The sequence below is a fragment of the Suricata suricatta genome, chromosome 2 (assembly GCF_006229205.1).
Source record: "Suricata suricatta isolate VVHF042 chromosome 2, meerkat_22Aug2017_6uvM2_HiC, whole genome shotgun sequence".
NCBI lineage: Eukaryota > Metazoa > Chordata > Mammalia > Carnivora > Herpestidae > Suricata > Suricata suricatta.
Window position 1 is genome coordinate 86,499,675 of NC_043701.1, and position 20,837 is coordinate 86,520,511.

At 35.6% G+C, this 20,837-nt stretch overlaps 1 protein-coding gene across 1 annotated transcript in view; it reads left to right on the forward strand.

Annotated features, from left to right (window-relative positions):
- PHF14 (PHD finger protein 14) overlaps positions 1-20,837 on the forward strand; it is a 194,726-nt gene that overhangs the window by 52,583 nt on the left and 121,306 nt on the right. Inside the window, exons 13-14 of the mRNA XM_029918975.1 lie at positions 524-698; positions 12,141-12,309. Of these exons, the coding sequence (XP_029774835.1) occupies positions 524-698; positions 12,141-12,309 (344 nt within the window). The remainder of the gene's footprint in view (positions 1-523; positions 699-12,140; positions 12,310-20,837) is intronic.

Consider the following 20,837-nt stretch of genomic DNA (forward strand, 5'->3'; position numbering starts at 1 on the left):
AGATCATGACCTAAGCTGAAATCAAGAGTCAGACACTTAACCCACTGAGCCAGCCAGGCATCCTGAGGATACTATCTTATATATGCTGTTCTCTGAAAAGTTCAACTCCACAATAATAATTATACTAGCTTCAGCTATTTTTCTATAGTCTCAAAAATATTTAGAACTAGGGGCACCTGGGTGGCTCAGTTGGTTGAGTGTCCAGCTTCGGCTCAGGTCATGATCTCACAGTTCGTGGGTTCAAGCCCCATGTCAGGCTCTGTGCTGACAGCTCAGAGCCTGGAGCCTGCTTCAGATTCTGTATCTCCCTCTCTCTCTGACCCTCCCCTGCTCAAGCTGTCTTTCTCTGTCTCTCAAAAATAAATAAAAAACAAAATTTAAAGAAATACTTAGAACTAATAATTTTTGATTATAAAAAGGCACTTTTGAAGAAAAAAAACACTTGATTTTAACAGAAGAAACATTAAATTAATCCAAGGTGAAAATTTAAAATTAAAAAAAGTGCTATAAATATTTCATTAAGATAATTTTTATTCTAATCGTTTATTTGCTGCTTTTATTCAAAGTTGTGGAATTTGTAAGAAGAACCATGATCAACATCTTCTTTTACTGTGTGATACCTGTAAACTCCATTACCACCTTGGGTGCTTGGACCCTCCTCTTACAAGGATGCCAAGAAAGACCAAAAACAGTTACTGGTAAGTAAAAGGATTTTAATGGTAGAACTGGTTTGCTCTCTGTTTCAGCATTTTAAGATAAAGTGTTATGTCACGTTTCATAATAAAGTTTTCAGCACATCATTAATTGATACTTTAAAAATATTTCCCCAACTTTTTTGAAGTGTGAATGACAATTAAAAATTATATATATTTAAGATATACAGCTTAATGATTTGATACACATTGTAATCACCAGAATCAGATTAATTAGCATATCTATCATTTCACATTAGTTCCCATTTTCTGTTTTTGTGGTGAGAAAACACCTTTACTAAGAAAATGCTCTATCTTATTAGAATGCCAGCAGTGTTAATAAGCTTTCTAGATGGGCATTTCTAAATTGAAAGCCAGTTTGGTAGTCTTCAGGGAAAGGGTGCTTTGACATGGAGAGATGCAGTTCTCTACTTAAATGAGATTATGAACTTTTCTAATACTGCTCTGCCTGCAGAGTTCTGGTTCCCAGTGTGTAAGTTTCTGGAAGAACTTCAGATGAAACTGCATTCCCTTGGTGTTTCAGTGAAAGTTCTCCCCAAAAGACCTAAAACTACTTAAGGCCCTGTGCATTGGTTGCAGTGTTCTAAAGTAAGAGTGGAAGCTAATATTGGGACAAAGTGAAGTCTTCAATATCTTCTAGTTTCCAGTTACCAAATTTCCTTTGGCCTCTCTAATCAACTTAGTTTTGCTTTGCAACTAAATAAGTTTGCAGTTAATTAGTTTGGAGCAAGTTTTATAGAATTAGGTTTTTCTTTAGCGTATCTCAAACATGAAGAGGCAGGCACTTTTTGCTTTTTAACATTTTCAGTTTATTTTTGAAGTTATATGAAAGAATAAATATTAAAAGTTTTACTTCCTGAATATTTACCTATTACCTATGCTCTTTACCCAACTCTACTGTTTATGTATGGTAGAAAAACTGTAATGACGTGCTACTATGCATCTTTTCCCCGTTCTGCATTCTCCGATGCCATGTTGGTATTTGGAAATTGACTGTGGTTAGGAGTATTAATAAACTCCTTCCAAATCCTCTTATTATCTGGATACACTTTATTTATTCTCTTAAGATAGAAGAAAATCTATAGTAGTACAAACTCTTCAGTGAAGAATTTACGGAAGGTTTTTTCCCCATTTTAAATAATTTATCCTCCCTTTTTTCCATTAACTCTTTTCCTTTTTTATTGAGAGATAATTGACATAAAACATTGGATTAGTTTTAGGTGTACATATGTGAAATGATTATCGCAGTTAACATCCATTCCTATGCATAGTTAAATGTGTGTGTGTGGTTTTTTTTTTTTTTTTTTTGGTCTTATGATAAGGACTTTTTATTTTAAGATCTACTCTTCTTGGTAACTTTAAAATACACAATGCAGTATTATTAACTATAGTCTTCATGTATATTAATATCTCCAGGACTTATTTATGTTTTAACTGGGATTTTATACCTTTTGACCACCTTTACCCCTTTAGCACCCACCCCCTGGCCTCTGGCAACCACCAATCTGTATTCTTATGAATTTGTGGGCTTAAAAAAATACTCCTTATATAAGTGAATCATACAGTATTTGTTTTTGACTTATTTAGCATAATTCCCTCAGAGTCTTTCTGTACTGTTGCAAATGGCTAGAATTTCCTTCTTTTATATGGCCGAATAATACTCCATTATGTATCTCTACTACAGTTTCTTTATCCATTCATTTCATTAATGGACACAGGGTATTTCCATATTTTTGATACATGAATATGGGAGTATAGATTTTTTTAATGTAGTGATTTTCCTTTGGATATATACTTAGAAGTGGAATTGCTAGATCATATGGTCTTTCTATTTTTAATTTTTTGAAGAACCTCATAATATTTTTCGTAGTGGCTGCATCAGTATACTTTCCTGCCAACAGTATGTGAGCGTCCCCTTTTTTCCACACTTGCTATTTCTTATCTTTTTGATGACAGTCATGCAAACAGAGTTGACGTGATATGCCATCGTGGTTTTGATTTTTATTTCCCTACCAAAGTTTTACGTAGGCACCAGTGAAGATTTTGGTCTAAAAAGAGGAGGAAATATGTGAGAAGGCATAGAGATAAGGGAAAAAACAAATTATGTTATGGAATCTTTGAAGAGTAAAGGATGTAATTTAAAAAGGGAAAAGAAAACAAAACATGAATTATGTATATTTGAAAAATGAAGTGTCACTGCATTTATTACACTTAAGGACTCATTCTTTTTTCTCTGATGTATGCAAATAAGTGTTTCTATAAATTAGTATAGTTCCTTGTCTTAGCATTAATGCATGAAATAAGTTTTCTTTAGTAATTAAAAAATTTTAACCTCCCTTCTGAGCATAAGTTGCAATGTATGGTGCAGGAGATAAAGAAAATACAGCAAATAAGAAAATCTCTTGGTATTTCATTTCAGTATGAAGGTTGTTCTTTTCTATAAATTCCTGACATGAACTTTTATTACTGTAAAATTCCTTTTTAATTAATGGAATATTTTGATTACTTAAGATTATTTTTAATATTTTGTGTGGGAATTATAAATTACAGGATTCTCAACCCTTAGTAGAATATATTAAGTAAAAATATACAGGATTAAGTATATTGAATGGCAGCTTAGTGGGTTATTAGAGAAGCCAGCTCTGTGTTTTGGCATTATGAAAGATAATTATGATTTGACTCCCAAATATTACTTAATTACATTGAATTGGACAGGCCATGGCTTTATCCTAGATTATTATTTCTTAGGATCTTGTGTACTGATTAATGTAGCAAAGATGCTTTTTCATATCTTAAAAGATTCATAGAAGAGGCTATACTATTTAATAGATTGTTAGAAAAGTTTCAAGTAGTGTGTCCATCGGTGTGGACTCTGTACTATAACTATCATGTGTCAGTTTTATAAAGAAATAGATAAATTTCTGCATTGGTGATTACATTTTGTTTTAATTTTCCATGTTGTATAATGTTTTGTGGAGTTCAGTGAATAATGGTACTACTGTCAGAAGGCTCTAATGCAAGTTTTTTTGTTACCTAAATGTATTACTTTTGGTGAGGATGAGAAATGAGCATGAGAAGTTAGAGAATGTTTTGACAAGGGTTATAGTCACAAAATGAGAAACAAAATGGAAAAAAACCCTCAATTAAAACAGCAACAACAATTTGTCCTAAAAAGGAGACTTGTTTCTATACCCCAGAAGTTCATGAATGTTAAAAATGAATTGGAACTGTCTGAGAAACTCTGACTACATCAACTGGTAGAAATGATCACTTAAGGTTATAATCTGTAAATACAAGGAACTTGCCCTTTTCATAATTTGATATCTTTCTATAGGCATTTCTGTTTTGATGTTTGTTGTATTTGTTACTGTTCACTAATAATATTTAATGTTTGTGGAGTTTTCACAATTTAGGACTGCCAATAGATTATTTCAAAATATTTTCATTATTTCAATTAGGAGATGTGATTAGGTGTTTACTTCTCAGACTAGACTTTAAACTTCTAATCTTTCAATATGGACAAAACAGGAACAATTTAGTGTATTACATTTATTTGAATTTTAATTTTGATGGTAATCTGTGAATCCAAGGAATAAAGTGCTTGGTTGTTATAGCAATAAACATTTTTAAGTAATACATGATGAATTACTTCCTTGTTTTTTTCTTATTGGTCAATTTTTTAGTGTTAAAATTTTTGCTAGACAATTTTGGTTAAATGAATGGGAATTTTTAGATACCAAAATCAGTGCCTTCCATGTAAATTTGTATTTTAGCAATTAATATGTATGTCTTCATAACACCTGGCATATCGCATTTAACTCTTACTGGAGTTCAAAATTTATTTATTTATTTATTTATTATTATTTTTTAATGTTTTATTTATTTTTAATAGAGAGGGAGACACAGAGCATGAGAGGGGTAGGGGCAGAGAGCGAGAAAGAGACACAGAACTGGAAGCAGGCTGCAGGCTCTGAACTAGCTGTCAGCACAGAGCCTGACGCGGGGCTCGAACCCACGAACGTGAAATCTGACCTAAGCCGAAGTCGGAGGCTTAACTGACTGAGCCACCCAGGTGCCCCTGGAGTTCAAAATTTAAAGCTGTTACTTTAAAAAAATAAATATTAGTTTGATAATGTTAGTGAGAGATGTGAATTTTGATGTAGTGTGACTTCAGATGGCAAGAAATCTTTGAAAATACTTGGTAAGAGAAATTTAACATGCATTCAGAGGTACTGGTGTAAACTGATATATAAACTAAATATCAAACATGATTTTATCTTGTAACCATTTTTATAAAGATAACACTATGAATTTGGCTTTTAAAGAACTACTTTCTGATCATTCCTTTAAAATTGAAAATATTTGAAAAATATTTTACTTTTAACAGCTTCTCATGAACTTTTAAATGGGCTTTTATAATGGGCAGTATCAAGATTTTCAACAATCATTTTGTAGACTTTTGCTGTGTAAGTGTTAGCCATTGTCATGTGTAACATCTTGAACTTAAATTGATTAAAATTTAACAAATCAGTTCCTCAGTCACATTAGCCACAATACAAGTGCCCAATAGCTATATATGTAGTGGCTACTGTACTGGATCGTTCAGTAATAGGGAATTACAACGTCATATAAAGTTCTGTGGAACAGCACTGATCGAGACTGAAGTTTCAGTGTTAATTATCTTTTAGTGTAACTAATGTTTTTTCAAATACTTTATTGAGGCAAAAAACATATAAAACTTACCATCTTAATCATTTCTAAGTGTAAACATTGAAACTCTCTACATATTAAACGATAGCTTCCCATTCCTCTCTCCCCCTACAGCCCCTGGCAAGTTCTATTCTACTTTCAGTTTCTATGGTTTTAACTACTATAATAAGTACTTCATGTAAGTGGAAATCATACAGTATTTTTCATTGTGATTGGCTTATTTCATTTAGAGTAAGGTCTTCAGCTTCATCCATATTGTAGCATATTGCAGAATTTACTTCTTTTTTAAAGCTGAATGATAGTCCCTTGTGTACATACTACATTTTCCTCATCTGTTTATCCATTTATTAGTAGTTACTAGGGTTATTCCCATAGCTATTGTGATTAATGCTTCCGTGCACGTGGGTGTACAGATACCTCTTTGAGAGTGGATTACATGGTAATTCTATTTTTAATTTTTGGAGGAACCTCCATACTGCTTTCCAAAGCAGATGTCTCATCAGCAGCAGTGTACAAGTATTCCAATTTCTCTACATCCTCGCCAGCACCTACTATTTCATGTTTTTTGTTTTGATAATAGTCATCCTACTGGAGATGAGGTGGTATCTCATTCATTTCCCTAATGATTAGTAATGTTTTAGCTCCTTTTCATGTGCTTGTTAGTCATTTGTATATCTTTGTATGTCTAATTTAAATCCTTCTTTAACGTGCCTGTGGACTTGAAAACCAGTTATATCAGCTTTTAGGGTATTATTTTTTTTTTAATGTATTAGTCTCTTACATAATGTAAAAAATAAGTGATATTACAAACCATTGTTATAAGAATACTAGCTTTTGTAATTGATCATGCATTAACCTTTATTGAGATCTTTGTTTTTCCATAATAGCTCTGAGTTACTGTCTAGTGTCCTTTTTTCCCTTTCTTTCTTTTTTTTTTTTTCCTTTTTTCCTTTTTTCTTTTTTTCACCCTGCAGGGTTCTCTTTTGCATTTCTTGCAGGACAAGTCTCGTGGTATCAAACTACCCCAGCTTTCATTGGTCTAGGACTGTCTTAATTTCTCCCACACTTTTGAAGGACTGTTTTGTTGGACATATGATTCTTGGTTGACAGGGATTTTTTTCTTCTTTTTTCTGTTAGCACTTGGAATATGTTGATCCACTGACTTCTGGCCTCCAAAATTTATGATGAGAGATCTGCTTATTGAGTATGCTTTGTAATTCTGAATTTCTCTCTTTCTACTTTCAAGATTTCTTTGTGTCTTTTTCTTTGGAAAAATTGCTTATGATATGTCTTGGTCTGGGACTCTTTGAGTTTATCTTAGTATTTTTTGAGCTACTTGGATTTTATATTTACATCTTTGATAAAATTTGGGAAGTTTTCAGTCATTATTCAAACATTCTCCCTCTCCTTTTCTCCTCTGAGCCTTTTATAGTGCATTTGTTGGTCCATTCATTGATATCCCACATGCTTCTTAAAATGTTTGCTTTTCTTCAGGTTTTTTTCTTTTGTTTCTCAGACTTTGTAATTTTCGTTGTTCTTTCTTTCAAGTTGCTGCTCACATCTGTCCTCATTTTTTTCATTTTTATTTTTTTTATTTTTTCCCATTAACAAAAAGTAAATTTTAGTTAATGTATAGTACAATATTGGTTTCAGGAGTAGAATTCAGTGATTTATCACTTACATACAACACCCAGTGCTCATCACAAGTGCCCTCCTTAGTATCTATCACCCATCCTGCCTATCTCCCATTCACTTCCCTCCATCAACCTGGTTTGTTCTCTATCATTAAGAGTCTCTTGTGGTTTGTTTCCAACTCTTCCCCATCCTTTCCATATGTTCATCTGTTTTGTTTCTCAGATTCCACATGTGAATGAAATCATATGGTATTTGTCTTTCTCTAGTTGACTTATTTCACTGAGCATAATATATTCTAGCTCCATCTATGTCATTGCAAATTGCAAGATTTCATTCTTTTGATGGCTGAGTAATACTCCATTATATAGATAATCTCCTACACACACACACACACACACACGCACACACACCCCAAATCTTCTCTATCCATTCATCAATTGATAGACATTTGGGCTCTCTCCATAGTATCACTTTTGCTGATAAATGCTGCTATCAACAGTGGGGTACATATTCCACTTCAAATCTGTATTTTGATATCCCACACCAAAATGGGATACCTGTTGGCTGCACCTGTTTGCATCCCCACCAGCAAAGCAGGAAGGTTCCCCTTTTTCTGCATACTCACCACCTCTTATATTTGTTGTTAATTTAGCCATTCTGACAGGTGTGAGGTGGTATCTCATTGTGGTTTTGATTTGTATTTCCCTGATGATGAGTGATGTTGAGCATCTTTTCAAGTGTCTGTTAGCCATCTGGATGTCTTCTTTGGAAAAACTATTCATGTCTTCTCTCCATTTCTTCACTGGATTATTTGGTTTTGGAGTGTTAATTTTGATAAGTTCTTTATAGATTTTGGATCCTAACCCTTTATCTGATATGTCATGTGCAAACATTTTCACCCATTCTGCTGGTTGCCTTTCGGTTTTGCTGATTGCTTCCTTTATTATGCAGAAGCTTTTTATCTTGAGGTCCCAATAGTTCATTTTTGCTTTTTTTCCCCCCCTTGCCTTTGGCAACATGTCTAATAAGAAGTTTCTGCAGCTGAGGTCAAAGAGGTTTCTGCTGGTGTTCTCCTCTAGGATTTTGATGGTTTCCTGTCTCACATTTAGGTCTTTCATGTGTTTTGAATTTATTTTTGTGTATGGTGTAAGAAAATGGTCCAGTTATCGCAACAACATTTGTTGACGACACTGTCTTTTTTCAATTGGCTAGTCTTTCCTGCCTTGTCAAAGATTGGTTGACTATACAGTTGTGGGTCCATTTCTGGATTTTCTTTTCTCTTCCATTGATCTATGTCTGTTTTTGTATCCGTACTATAAACTGTTTTTGTGATAGCTTTGTAATATAGCTTGAAATCTGGATTCATGATGCCTCCAGTTTTAATTTTCTTTTCCAGGATTTCTTTGGCTCTTTGGGGTCTTTTGTGGTTCCATGAAAATTTTAGCATTATTTGTTTTAGCTCTGTGTAAAACTGCTGGTGGTAGTTTGATGAGAATTGCATTAAATGTGTAGGTTACTTTGTGTAGTATTGGTATGTTGACAATGTTTGCTCTTCCAATTCATGAACATGGGATGCTTTTCCATTTCTTTGTATCCTCACCAATTTCTTTTACAAGTGTTCTGTAGTTTTCCAAGTATTGATTTTTACCTTCTTAGGTTTATTATTAGGTATCTTATTGTTTTTGGTGCAATTGGAAATGGGATCATTTCCTTAATTTTTTTGTTTGTTTCTGCTGCTTCATTATTGGTGTATAGAAATGCAATAGATATCTGCACATTGATTTTATATCCTGTGACTTTGCTGAATTTATGTGTTAGTTCTAAAAATGTTTTTTGGTGTAATCTTTTGGGTTTTCTGCATAGAATATAATGTTGTTTGTGAAGAGTGGAAGTTTGCCTTCTTCTTTGCTGATCTGGGTGCCTTTTCTTTTTGCTGCTTGATTGCTGAGGCTAAGACTTCCAGCACTGTGTTGAATAGTGATGATGAGAGTGGATATCTGTGTCTTATTCCTGACTGTAGGCAAAAGGCTCTCAGTTTTTCCCCATTGAGGATGAAATTAGCTGTGAGTCTTTTGTATTTAGCTTTTATGGTATTGAGGTATGTTCTATCGATCCAAACTTCATTAAGGGTTTTTATCAAGAATGGATGCTGTATTTTGTCAGATGCTTTTTCTGCATCTATTGACAGGATCTGATAGTTTTTATCCTTTCTTTTATTAATATGGTATATCACATTGATTGATTTATGGATATTGAACTGCCCCAGCAGCCCAGGAATAAATCCCACTTGATCATGGTGAATAATTCTTTTCATGTAACTATTGAATTTGATTTGTTAATACATCGATGTTCATCAGAGATATTGGCCTGTAATTCTTTTTAGGGTTTTTTTGGTCTGGTTTGGGAATCAAGGTAATGCTGATTTCATAGGATGAGTTTGGACGTTACCTTCTATTTCTATTTTTTCAGAACAGTTTGAGAAGAATAGGAATTAACTCAGCCTTAAATGTCTGGTAGAATTCCCCTGGGGAGCCATCTGGCTCAGGACTCTTTATTTTTTGGGAGATTTTTGATTACTCATTCAATTTCTTTCCTGGTTATGGGCCTGTTCAAATTTCTATTTCTTCCTGTTTTAGTTTTTGGTAGTTTGTGAGTTTCTACGAATTTGCCCATTTCTTCTAGATTGCCCAGTTTATTAAAATGTAATTTTTCATAGTATTTTCTTATAATTGTTTGTATTTCTTTGGTGTTGGTTGTGATCTCTCTTCTCTCATTTGTGTTTTTATCTTTTTGAGTCTTTTCTCTTTTTGATAAGTCTGGCTAGGGGATTATCAATACGGTTAATTCTTTCAGAGAATTAAAAATTTCAGTTTTGTCTATCTGTTCTGTTTTTTATTTGTTTGTTTCTATGTTTTATTTCTGCTTTAATCTTTATTATCTCCCTTCTGCTGACTTTAGGCTTTATTTGCTGTTTATTTTCTAGCTCTTTTAGGTGTAGGGTTAGGTAGTGTATTTGGAAATCTGTCCTTTTTTTAAAAAAAAAGTTTATTTATTTTGAGAGAGAGCACGTAAGCAGGGGAGGGGCAGAGAGAGTGAGGGAGAGAGAGAGCCTCCTAAGCAGGCTCTGTGCTGTCAGTAAGGAGCTAGACACAGGTCTCAATCTCATGAATTGTTAGATCATAACCTGAGCTGGAATCAGAAGTTGGACACTTAACCTGTGAGCCATCCAGGTGCCCCTGGAAATTTACTTTTATTCCTTTTAGTAAGTTATCCATTTCAGTGATTGTACTTTTCATCTACACTACTTCTTTTTCATTTATTTTTAGGCTTCGTATCTCTTTATTGATATTTCCATTTGGTTCATAAATTGGTTTTTTGTCTTTTCCCACAATCTCTATTAGTTCGTTGAGCATTTTATTTTAGATTTTTAAATGTTCATTTATTTTTGAGACAGAGAGAGCCGGGGCATGAGCAGATGTGGGGCAGAGAGAGAGGGAGACACAGAATCCAAAGCAGGCTCCAGGCTCTGAGCTGTCAGCACAGAGGTGGACGTGGGGCTCAAACCCACAAATTGTAAGATCATGACCTGAGCTGAAGTCGGACGCTCAACCGACTGAGCCACCCAGGCGCCCCTCACTGAGCATTTAAAACATAATTCTTTGTCTTGCCGATCTGCCATCAGGTCTTTTGGGTCAGTTTCTGTTACTTTTTTTTTTTTTCCTCTTTTAGTGGACCACTTTCCTTTTCCCATTTCTTGTGGAGTTTGTCACAAACTAAACATTTGAATTTAATAATGTGATGATTTAGGAATTGAGATTCTTCTCCATTCCCAGTGTTTGCTGTGTTTTGTTATTATTTTTATTGGTTTTTGTTTTTTATTATACTGTGCTATCTCTCTGTTAAGGATCAGACTGAGGTACAAACTTGTAGTCTTCTCATATCTTTTCTAAGCCTTTCCCTGGGCAAGGGTGGCCACTTTCTGATTTTTCTTGTATTTACACTTATCTTTGAATGTTCATATCTTTAATGTCTGGCTCCCAAAAGGGGACAAAGAGAAAATTGAAGGTGGGAAACAAATGGCAATGGTCTTTTAAGTTCTGGAGGTCATTTCAGGCCAAGTGGGAGCTCACCTATAACAGGATTCTTGCACAGAGAGATGGGACATTGAGGTTCCTCTTTCCAGGAAGCAGCTTTATTTGTGCCAAAATGGGCTCAGCAGGCTACGACCCCAAAAAGGGTCCCTTGAGCACAGCAGGAGGTAGCCTTTTATGCAATTTCTACTTCTTCGTCTTTCATATGTGGTGACACATTTAGTCTGATTGGACACATTTCAAGTTACAGAGTTGGGTGAGAGCTCTGCATACGTGTATAGGAGTTGCTTGGGCCACGTTGCCTTTCTTTATTCTGAGAAGCCTCTGCTACATCCCTGAAGGAGTGGCTTTACTACACACCTACCTCTTTGAACTTCTGTGATCAGAAGCAGTAATTCCCAGTCAGAGTATGGATCCCCAGTATTTGGAGGACATGGTTTGTTTTGCTCATCTTGGCCTCAGTGGTGGTAGTGTATATGTGCACAACTGCCTGCCATGTGGCTTGGTTGGAGGATGGGTAGCTTTGCCTCTGCTGAGAGATGAAATTGACCGAAATCAATGGAAATTTACCTCTTCAAGTTTCCCTGGAATTTACAAGCCTTCAGTAGAATCCAGAGTTCTAAAATAATGACACCAAACAAATTCTGCCAGTGCAGTTATTTTTTAGGTGGAGAGACAGATTTCTGTTGCTTGGACCACACCACCAGTGCTGAATCTCTTACGTGGGTTCACTTAAACACGTAGCATTATTGCATGTGTTCTTCTGATACTTAGGGGGTACATGGAATTGCTTTATATATTGTTTATTGACATTGTTATAGGAGTGTATATATTTTTCTGTGTGTAATCATTGTATGCCCTGTAGTCACACATACTTGTGTATATTTTTATATGTTCTTCACATGTATCTGAATTTTGTATTAGTAGAAACCATAGCTAACACTAGAAGATAAAAACAAATGTATGAATTTACGTTTTCTTCTTTATGTAGGCAGTGTTCAGAATGTGACCAGGCAGGAAGCAGTGACATGGAAGCAGACATGGCCATGGAAACTTTACCAGATGGCACCAAACGGTCAAGGAGGCAGATTAAGGAACCAGTGAAATTTGTTCCACAGGATATGCCTCCAGAACCCAAGAAGATTCCAATAAGAAACACGGTAATTTTTTTCCTTCTTTATCATAATCACAAAATTCTGAGGCCAGATTAAGAGGTAAGAAAGATAAAGGGTGAACATATACTCAGGAGTCAAAGAAAGAAATCAGTACATTACTATGGGTCATTCTTAAGAGTTTGTTGTTTTACATCATGAAATATGCATAATGACTACGTAACTGAGACTTTATGCTTTATATATTCAACTTAAAGCATAATAATAATGAATAGCCACTGTATCCACTGACCTGCTTCAAAAATAAACATTATTAAAGCCTTTGATGGCCCCTGTGAATCCCTTAGTAATTACATTCTTACCTGGCTAGGGCAGAGATCTCCTCCTTCCTCAACTTGAAATTTCTCATTCTTTTCTTTCTTTCTTTCTTTTTTTTTTTTTTTTTTTAGTAATTACTCCCCAAATGTGTGTATTTGTAAATAATACATAGTTTTGCAGGTTTTGAATTTTGTATGAATAGAGTCAGACTTCATTTATTATTTGATACTTTGACCAATTTTTGTTTTTTTAAGTTTATTTACTTATTTTGAGAGAGAGGGCATGAGCCGGGAAAGGGCAGAGAAAGAGAGAGAGAGAGAGAGAGAGAGAGAGAGAGAGAGGGAGAGAGAGAGAGAATCCGAAGCAAGGTCTGGGTCTTTGATGAGGGGCTCGAACTCACGAACTGTGAGATGATAAGCTGAGGGGAAATCAAGAGTCAGATGCTCGACTGACTGAGCCACCCAGGCATCCCTAACCAGGTTTTATTGATGACTCATAAATACTGATCTGTGTATAGTTCATTTTTTTACTAATGTTTAGTATTTTTAGTAAAAGAATAGATCATATATTTTGTTCTTTAGATTGGCAGTTTTGTTTCCATCTTCTTCCTTTTGTAAACAACTCTGTTTTGAATATTTTTGTAAATGCCTCCTGAAGCATGGTAACAAGGAGTTAGGATATATGCCAAGGTGTTCATTTGCTTAGTTATTGGATATGTGCATCTTCAGTTTTGCTAGTTAATTCCACTGTGTTCGAATAATCTTACTTTTGCTCCCTAAACTTAGTTTGTGTAATATTTTAGTGCTTTCCAATGCAATACATGTAAAGTACTATATCATTTTATTTTGTATTTGCTGCAATATTGATGACTTTGAGTATGTATATATTTTGGTAATTTGTATTTTTCTTCTAGGAAATGTAAATACAAGTCTTTTCTAGTTTTTCTATGAGGTTGTTAGTCTATTTCTCATCACAAAATATTTGAGATTAAATAATTTCTTTTAGAAAGCATTTATATTTATTACCAGGTGTCTCTGAGGTATACTAAGTAATTTATTTACTTTTAAATGTTTGTTTATTATTTATTTTGAGAGAGAGAGAGGGAAAGAAAGACTTGGCAGGGAGAGGGAGAGAGATAGGAGAGAGAGATTCCTAAGCAGGCTCCATGCTGTCAGTGCAGAGTCTGTTGTGGGGCTCAGTCTCATGAACTCTGAGATCATGACCTGAGCCAAAATCAAGAGTCACCTGCTTAACCACTGAGCAACCCATGTGCCCCTAACCTAAGATGATTTTAAATTAAGTTTGGTGTTTGCATCTTTTTCCATTACTTAAATAGTGTTGATTTCTGCCCCAGTCCCTTGAAGGCTGGTTTGCAGTTAGGAATTCTTGGGGAGATATTTTTTACTTTCTTACCTTGAACGAAGGCAGGTACTTTTGAGAAATCTGCCTCCTCCTGAAGGAGATGTAGTTTTTTTTTTTTTTTTTTTTAAGTAGGCTTCATGCCCAGCACAGGGTCCATTGGTGGGGCTTGAACTCAAAACCCTAAGATCAAGACCTGAGTTGAGATCAAGAGTCAGATGCTTACCCAACTGAGCCACCCAGGCATTCCAAGATGTGGATGTTTTTAGGGTTAGTTGTCGTCCTTTGTTTTGTTACCTGTTGAGGTTTAGAGAGTTTGGGCTTTTTTTCCTTAAAATAACAGCTTTCTCAAAAAATTTCTTCAATCTGTAATAACACATTTAATCTAGTCACTAAGGAGATCTTACTTAAGAAAGTTACTGTAAGTATTTCATTCAGTTTGTGTTATGGGCTTATTTGAAATTGAGGACACAGATATGGAAATTGTCTCCCAGATAATTTAAGTAGTTGATTTTTAGTGCTCTAAATTGATCAACTTGAAATTGTTTTATTTATAATTCTCATTAGTTTAAAACAATATTTTGGCCTCACAAACACATTTTGTTTACAAATGAACTAGAGAGATTTTTTCTTTAAGCCTGCTCATTTCTTTCTTCCTTTTAAAAAATTTTTTTAATGTTTACCTATTTTTTGAAAGAGAGCATGAGTCGGGCAGAGGTGGAGAGAGAGAGATGGAGACACAGAATCTGAAGTAGGCTCCAGGCTGAGCTGGGGTCCAAACCCAGAAACTATGAGATCATGACCTGATCTAAAAGTCAGACCTTAAATGACTGAGCCAGCCAGGCACCTCAAGCCTGCTCATTTCTAATATATTTTCTGTAACTTCAATGGAAATACCTGCAGCTATTAAAATCTTAGAGTGAAGCACTATTACTTCATGCGTCTGTGTTTGCAAAGATTATTCATTTGTGAAACATTGTTTTCTTTATTTAAAGAAATGTTTAGTACCAGTGTTATCACCTTTAACTGTGAAGTTATATAGAGGGGGAAATTTTGCACATATTATACCAATATTTAGGTGTCCACAGTTTAATATTATTTAAGATAAAAGAGGATCCTATATTTTTCTAGTTTGCTTGTTTGTTCTTACAGCGTGGAATTATAAGGAAGCTTTTAAATTTTCTAATTTATTCCAAATCCTTTTACTGTGTGTATTCTTTGTCTCTTGTTTCCTTGTGTAGAAGTCTTAGTCTTTTTGTAGATGTGAGTGGGTAAAACACAAAGGATTCTATGGCCAGTAGTTTTAGGAAATAGAGTCTGATTGTTTTCTCTTGGGAGAATTCAAATGTTTACTGAAGTCTGAGAAACACTACTGTTTAGAATAATGATTAACTTTTTTCCTACTTATTTTATCAAAGGGCACTACTTTTAAGACCCATTTTTTTGTTGTATCATAGAGCATTGAGTGGTACCAGCTTTGGAAATGATGTTCCAGAGGCCATGAATTACTTGCATAAAGGTCTTCTGTGAGGGGTTTGTTGGAATGTAGGTTTGGATTCATCTGAGTACTAGTTAATTAGAATTAGGGGTTGGGTTTAAGCAGACTTCTTAGGGTGTATTCTGATGCAGACTAAAGTTTGAAAGTAACCATCTGGATAATGTTTATCATTATTACTCTTATTCTTTTCCTTCCTTCTTCCCTTTCTTCCCCCCATTAATCATACGGCAACTCAGAAAACCTTTGATGAACATGTTCGATTGGTCAGGTACCTAATGGAGAAATATAAGAATGAGAGATGCAGAGGAGAATAATTCAGTCATCTTGATTGGATCCTACCATTTAGGCTGAGTTCCTATTGTTACCTCAGTTTTTATCTTCTCAGTTCTGTTTCAGAGATGTATTACCATTTTAAATTATTAGACGGTATGGTTAAAAATGAGGCAGCCTACTTGTTAATTATGGGAATCCAGGTATCTAATTGCTTTGTATAACCAAGCATCTTTCACAGTAAATAACTGATTTATCTCTCCCTTTGTTTTAATTTTTGTATTCTTGTTCCTAGTATATTCCTCCTTATACTTTTATTTTGGTACATGTATTACTACTCTTATTTGTCATAGACTATGGGTCTAACGTTCTTTCTTGTCCAGCAAGAAAGTAAATGCAGGATTAAAATACTAGAGATGGCTACTATCTGGGAAAAGACAAGAGCCTTGATTAAGGGTCCTTGCTCCATTTTTATTAGGATCAGAAGGCTTACCAGCATGGTGATGGATGTGCACAAAGAGACAACATTGGGGGACAACGTTGTGTGAACATTGGGGTGGCTGGGTGGCTCAGTTGGTTAAGCGTCTGACTTCTGCTCAGGTCATGATCACACAGTTCATGGGTTTGAGACCCGAGTTGGGCTCTGCTGACAGCTCGGAGCCTGGAGCCTGTTTCGGATTCTGTGTCTCCCTCTCTCCCTGACCCTACCCCACTTGCTCTCTGTCTCTTTGTTTCTCTCTCTCAAAAATGAAAAAAACATTAAAAACAATTAAAAAAAAAAAAAAAAGAAACTGTGAACATTAACTCATGGACGTGAGGGAAAGGAGGCCTTGAAGATGTGCGTGTTTAGGGGTTTGGGTTAATACAAAACAAAATCCTGGTGCCAGGCGGCTGGGCTGGAGGTTGTTTATAGCAGACAGGAGGCCCTACCTCTGTTTACCTAAACTGGTCTAGGGGACCGTTAAGACAGAGCAAGCTGCCTCAGGGTCAACAAGGCACCTTTCTACTGTTAATTATCTCCTGGCAGCCCCTGTAGCAGTCTATAGCCCTATTTCCGTTTTACCTAATTTGGCCTTTTCTCCTGTGAAAACAGCTTTCTGCTATAGTATTTAGTGGTGGGGGGGGGGGACATTTTTACCCTGAATACCTAATCTTGTTTATTTCATATACCTTTGTTCTATTTTGTATACCCTTTGTATACCTATTTACCTAATCTTGTTTACCCACTCTTGGGTGTGCCCTTTGTAATTCTTTTTGCCTTTATAACCCATCTTTGCAGGCTCCGGGAATTCTAAGCTTATTCTCCACACTTATTTGCCCCCCAGGTGCCCCACATTGAACTTCCTATTATAGAGGTATTGATACTGAACAAGTTAGCTAACCCGTACCTGAGTCCCCTGCTGAGCTGCTGCATGAATTTCCTACAGGCGCTATAACAAGTTAAAAGAGGGAGTGGGGCTGCAGGATTAGTACAATGTTTGGTGTATGAGGCATCCTCGATAAATGTTAGATATTACTACAAATTAAACAATCTTAGATAAAGGTAAGCTAATCCCTTATGTCCTGACTTATTGCCCTTTGAAAAAAAGTAATGGAGTAAAATATCCAAAGGTCAAATAGTAGGAAGAAATACAAAATAATAAAGTGTTTGGGTTTATTAGCACTATGGATAAACAGAAGTTGAATTAATAGTAGCAACATACAAGGATTTGCTTAAATATCCAAACGTGTTCCCTTTCTTCCTTCTTTTTGCTCCTTTACTACCACAAGAATGTTACTTTTAAATGTAAAGATGTGAAGTATACAAAGTAAGAAAGTAATAGGGGGTAAGAAAAACTGTTTAATAAAAATGGGACTTCGATCTATGGCAGCCATGATCATATGGATATACACACATATACAAATACACACACACGTATGTGTATATACATATGTTTTTTTTTTTTTTAAATTAGAGAGCGAGCATGAAGGGAGGGAGAGGGACTGAGGGAGAGAAACAGGCAGGCTCCACACTCAGTGCAGAGCCTGACATGGGGCTCAATCCCACAACCCTGCATTCAAGACCTGAGCTGAAATCAAGAGTTGGATGCTTAACCAACTGAGCCACCCAGGCACCCCTCATTTTATACTTTTGGTGGTTCTTGGACAACTCTTCAGAGATCGTGCATCAAAAAAATAAAAAATTAAAGTGCTGTATGCTTAATTATAGTATAAAGTCTGAATTTATAAAAATGAAATTATTCTAACAATATAAATTCACATTTCCCACAAAAAGACTTTTGAAACAAGAGAAAAGTAATTTTTACTAGGATGAAATAATCCAAACTAATTTTCTAAAAGTTATGCTAGCACTATAGATCAAGGGAACATATGCTTAACAGAAATGATAGAAAGTTGTAGAACAATGTTCACTTTAACAGTTTTATGAAGTAATATATTACTCTGAAATGAGAAATTCAGGCTTAGGACAAATGTCATGAATTCCCTTATGTCACAAAGGTAAATCTTCCTCAAAATTCTGATAGAGTAACATAACTATTGTGAAATGAAGTATACTCTGATCAATAAGGGCAGGAAGAATTAAAATTAACAAAAGCAAGAAATATTATTTTAGTTTTTTAATGTTTGTTTATTTTTGAAAGAGAGTACAAGCCCGGGAGGGTCATAGAGAGAGGGATACATAGAATCCGAAGCAGGCTTCAGGCTCTGAGCTGTCAGCAGAGAGCCCAACACGGGGTTCAAGTTCATGAACCACTAGATCATGACCTGAGCTGAAGTCAGATACTTGACTGAGCCACCAAGGCACTCCTCAACACATTTATATCTAGTTTTACAGATGGGGCAGCAAAGGCCCAGGTGTCTTAACCAAAACCACACAGTGTAGTTAAGGATGAGGAGGTCGCAAGAAGAAAATGAACCTAAGTTCTTGCCTGCTAACAGGCAGTTTCCATTTGTCGTAGCCGGAGAGTGCAGTGGGGAACAGAGCACTTTGGCCAGCTTTACTATATATTTATTATTTAGGTTGCCAGGGAAGTCCTTTTTAATTTTATTCTACTCTGATTTCCTTAATAAGGATTTATAGAAATCTGAACGAATACAGCATATTTTGAGACAGTAGATCCAATAATATATAGATGCTTTTTGGGTGCCTGGGTGGCTCATTTGGTTAAGCCTCTTGGTTTCAGCTCAGATCATTATATCATGGTTCTCAGCACGAGACCCTGTGCCGCTGGTGCAGAGTCTGCTTGGGATTCTCTCTTTCTGTCCCTCCCCTGCTTACGCTCTCTCTCAAAATAAATAAACTTTAAAAAAATGTGGATGTACATAATCCCAGTGTTACTGTTTATTTCCTAATTTTTTTTCTACCCAAAGATGTTAAAAGATGGGCCAGAAAAGATACTTGAAAAAAATGATAGCACTAAAGATTTGGTGTTTGAAAATAATGGGTTAAAAGTGCTATTTTTAAGTGTAAGAATGAAAATACTACATTTTCAGAAAATACTTCTACAAACTTTTACAAACAGAGATTCTTTCTGATATTTTCATGTTATCTTACATTGTTAGGGTACCATTATTTTAAAAAATTAATTCTGAATGTTAGAATTATTTTTAAATTAAATTTTAGCCATGAAAGTAATGTGTGAATATTTTTGTTAAAAGAAATTCAGAACTATAAAGTCTCCTTTGATTTTCCTGCCAACATTACCCTTCCCCAGTCTAATTCATATGCCTTGCATCTACCTTTACTACAAGTACATATTTTGAACTTTGATTATCAGACATTTCTTTTGGTGTATCTGTCAAAAAAAGGAAGAAAAGAGATTAAAGAGTCATACGGAAAAGTAATATGGGCATAGTTCAAGTAACATGGAAATATTAAAATATTAATAAGTAAAAGAGGAATGATCTGGTTTTAGAAAATCCTTCACATACTGTTTTCTGCTCCAGGGATATGACTTTGTAGCATCATCTTAGATTGGCTCACAAATATCCTATCGTCAGTATTCCAGTGTCTCAGTAGCTATATTCTCTTTTTTATTATGTGGCAAAAATAGGAGGACTAAGTCTAAAGAAGAAAAAGGGTTGAAAAGCATATTTCTATTTCACCTTTATTTGTTACTTACTTTGTATTTTATATTAATTTTCATTACTAATGAAGTAGTTACGATGTCATTGCCATTTTACATTTGAGAAACTGAGGCAAAGATGTTAAGTCACCTGCGGAAGGGCATACAGCTTCTAAGTGGTAGAGCCGGGAATCAGATCGCTCCTGAGCCCATACTTCTAAGTACTTCACTGTGCTGCCTTTCTGGGCAGGATTGTTCCTGGCACTTCTCCTTGGACCACAATCGCAGGCTTCCCATGATTTCAGGAGCTTAGTGGCTAAGGATTTGATCAGGAAGACGGAATTTATTCTGTGGGGAATTAGGAGCTTATACCACTGTTGCTGGGGTTGTGGATGTCAAGAAATGTGTCACCATTGGTCAGTGGAGTTCTGCCGAACATCAGAAAAATCAATGAAATGTTATCCTGAAGCACCGAATAAATGGTAGGAGCTGACGCCAGGTCGGAGAATTTGACAGTGAAGATCTCAGCCCTAAGAATACTGTTGAGTAAGTAGGTGGGGGAAATGAGAATTTGTGGGGAAGTCTGCAAAAACCTGCCCGGACTATGACATGGGAGCTAATGGAAAGGACTGTAAGGCTGTGCTGCATGTGAAAAAGCCAGGCATTTAACTCCCATGACCTCCTGAATAAAATGGTCTTCACGTGAATGTTTCACTCTGAGGTCACTAACCTGGAACCATAGACAGAAGGGGAGGTGGAGGATTGTGGGAAATGTGGTTTCCCGCCTTAAACAGAGTACGGTGGTGGTGGCGGTGAGGGAGGTGTGTGTCAGATTGACCATAGACAGTCTCGCATACTAACCAACTGCAGTTTTAAAAAGAGCCTAATGTAGTAGTACTTGGCAGTGGTAGGTTCCCTAAAAAGTAACATTTCCAGACTCCTTTTCCCTTTTTTGTTCCTCTTTGATGACCGTGATATCATTTCATCCATTTTCTTCCAGCTCTCAGCATTGTACAGAGCATGCATTAAGTTCTTGGTAAGATGATTAAAATAATCACTAACAG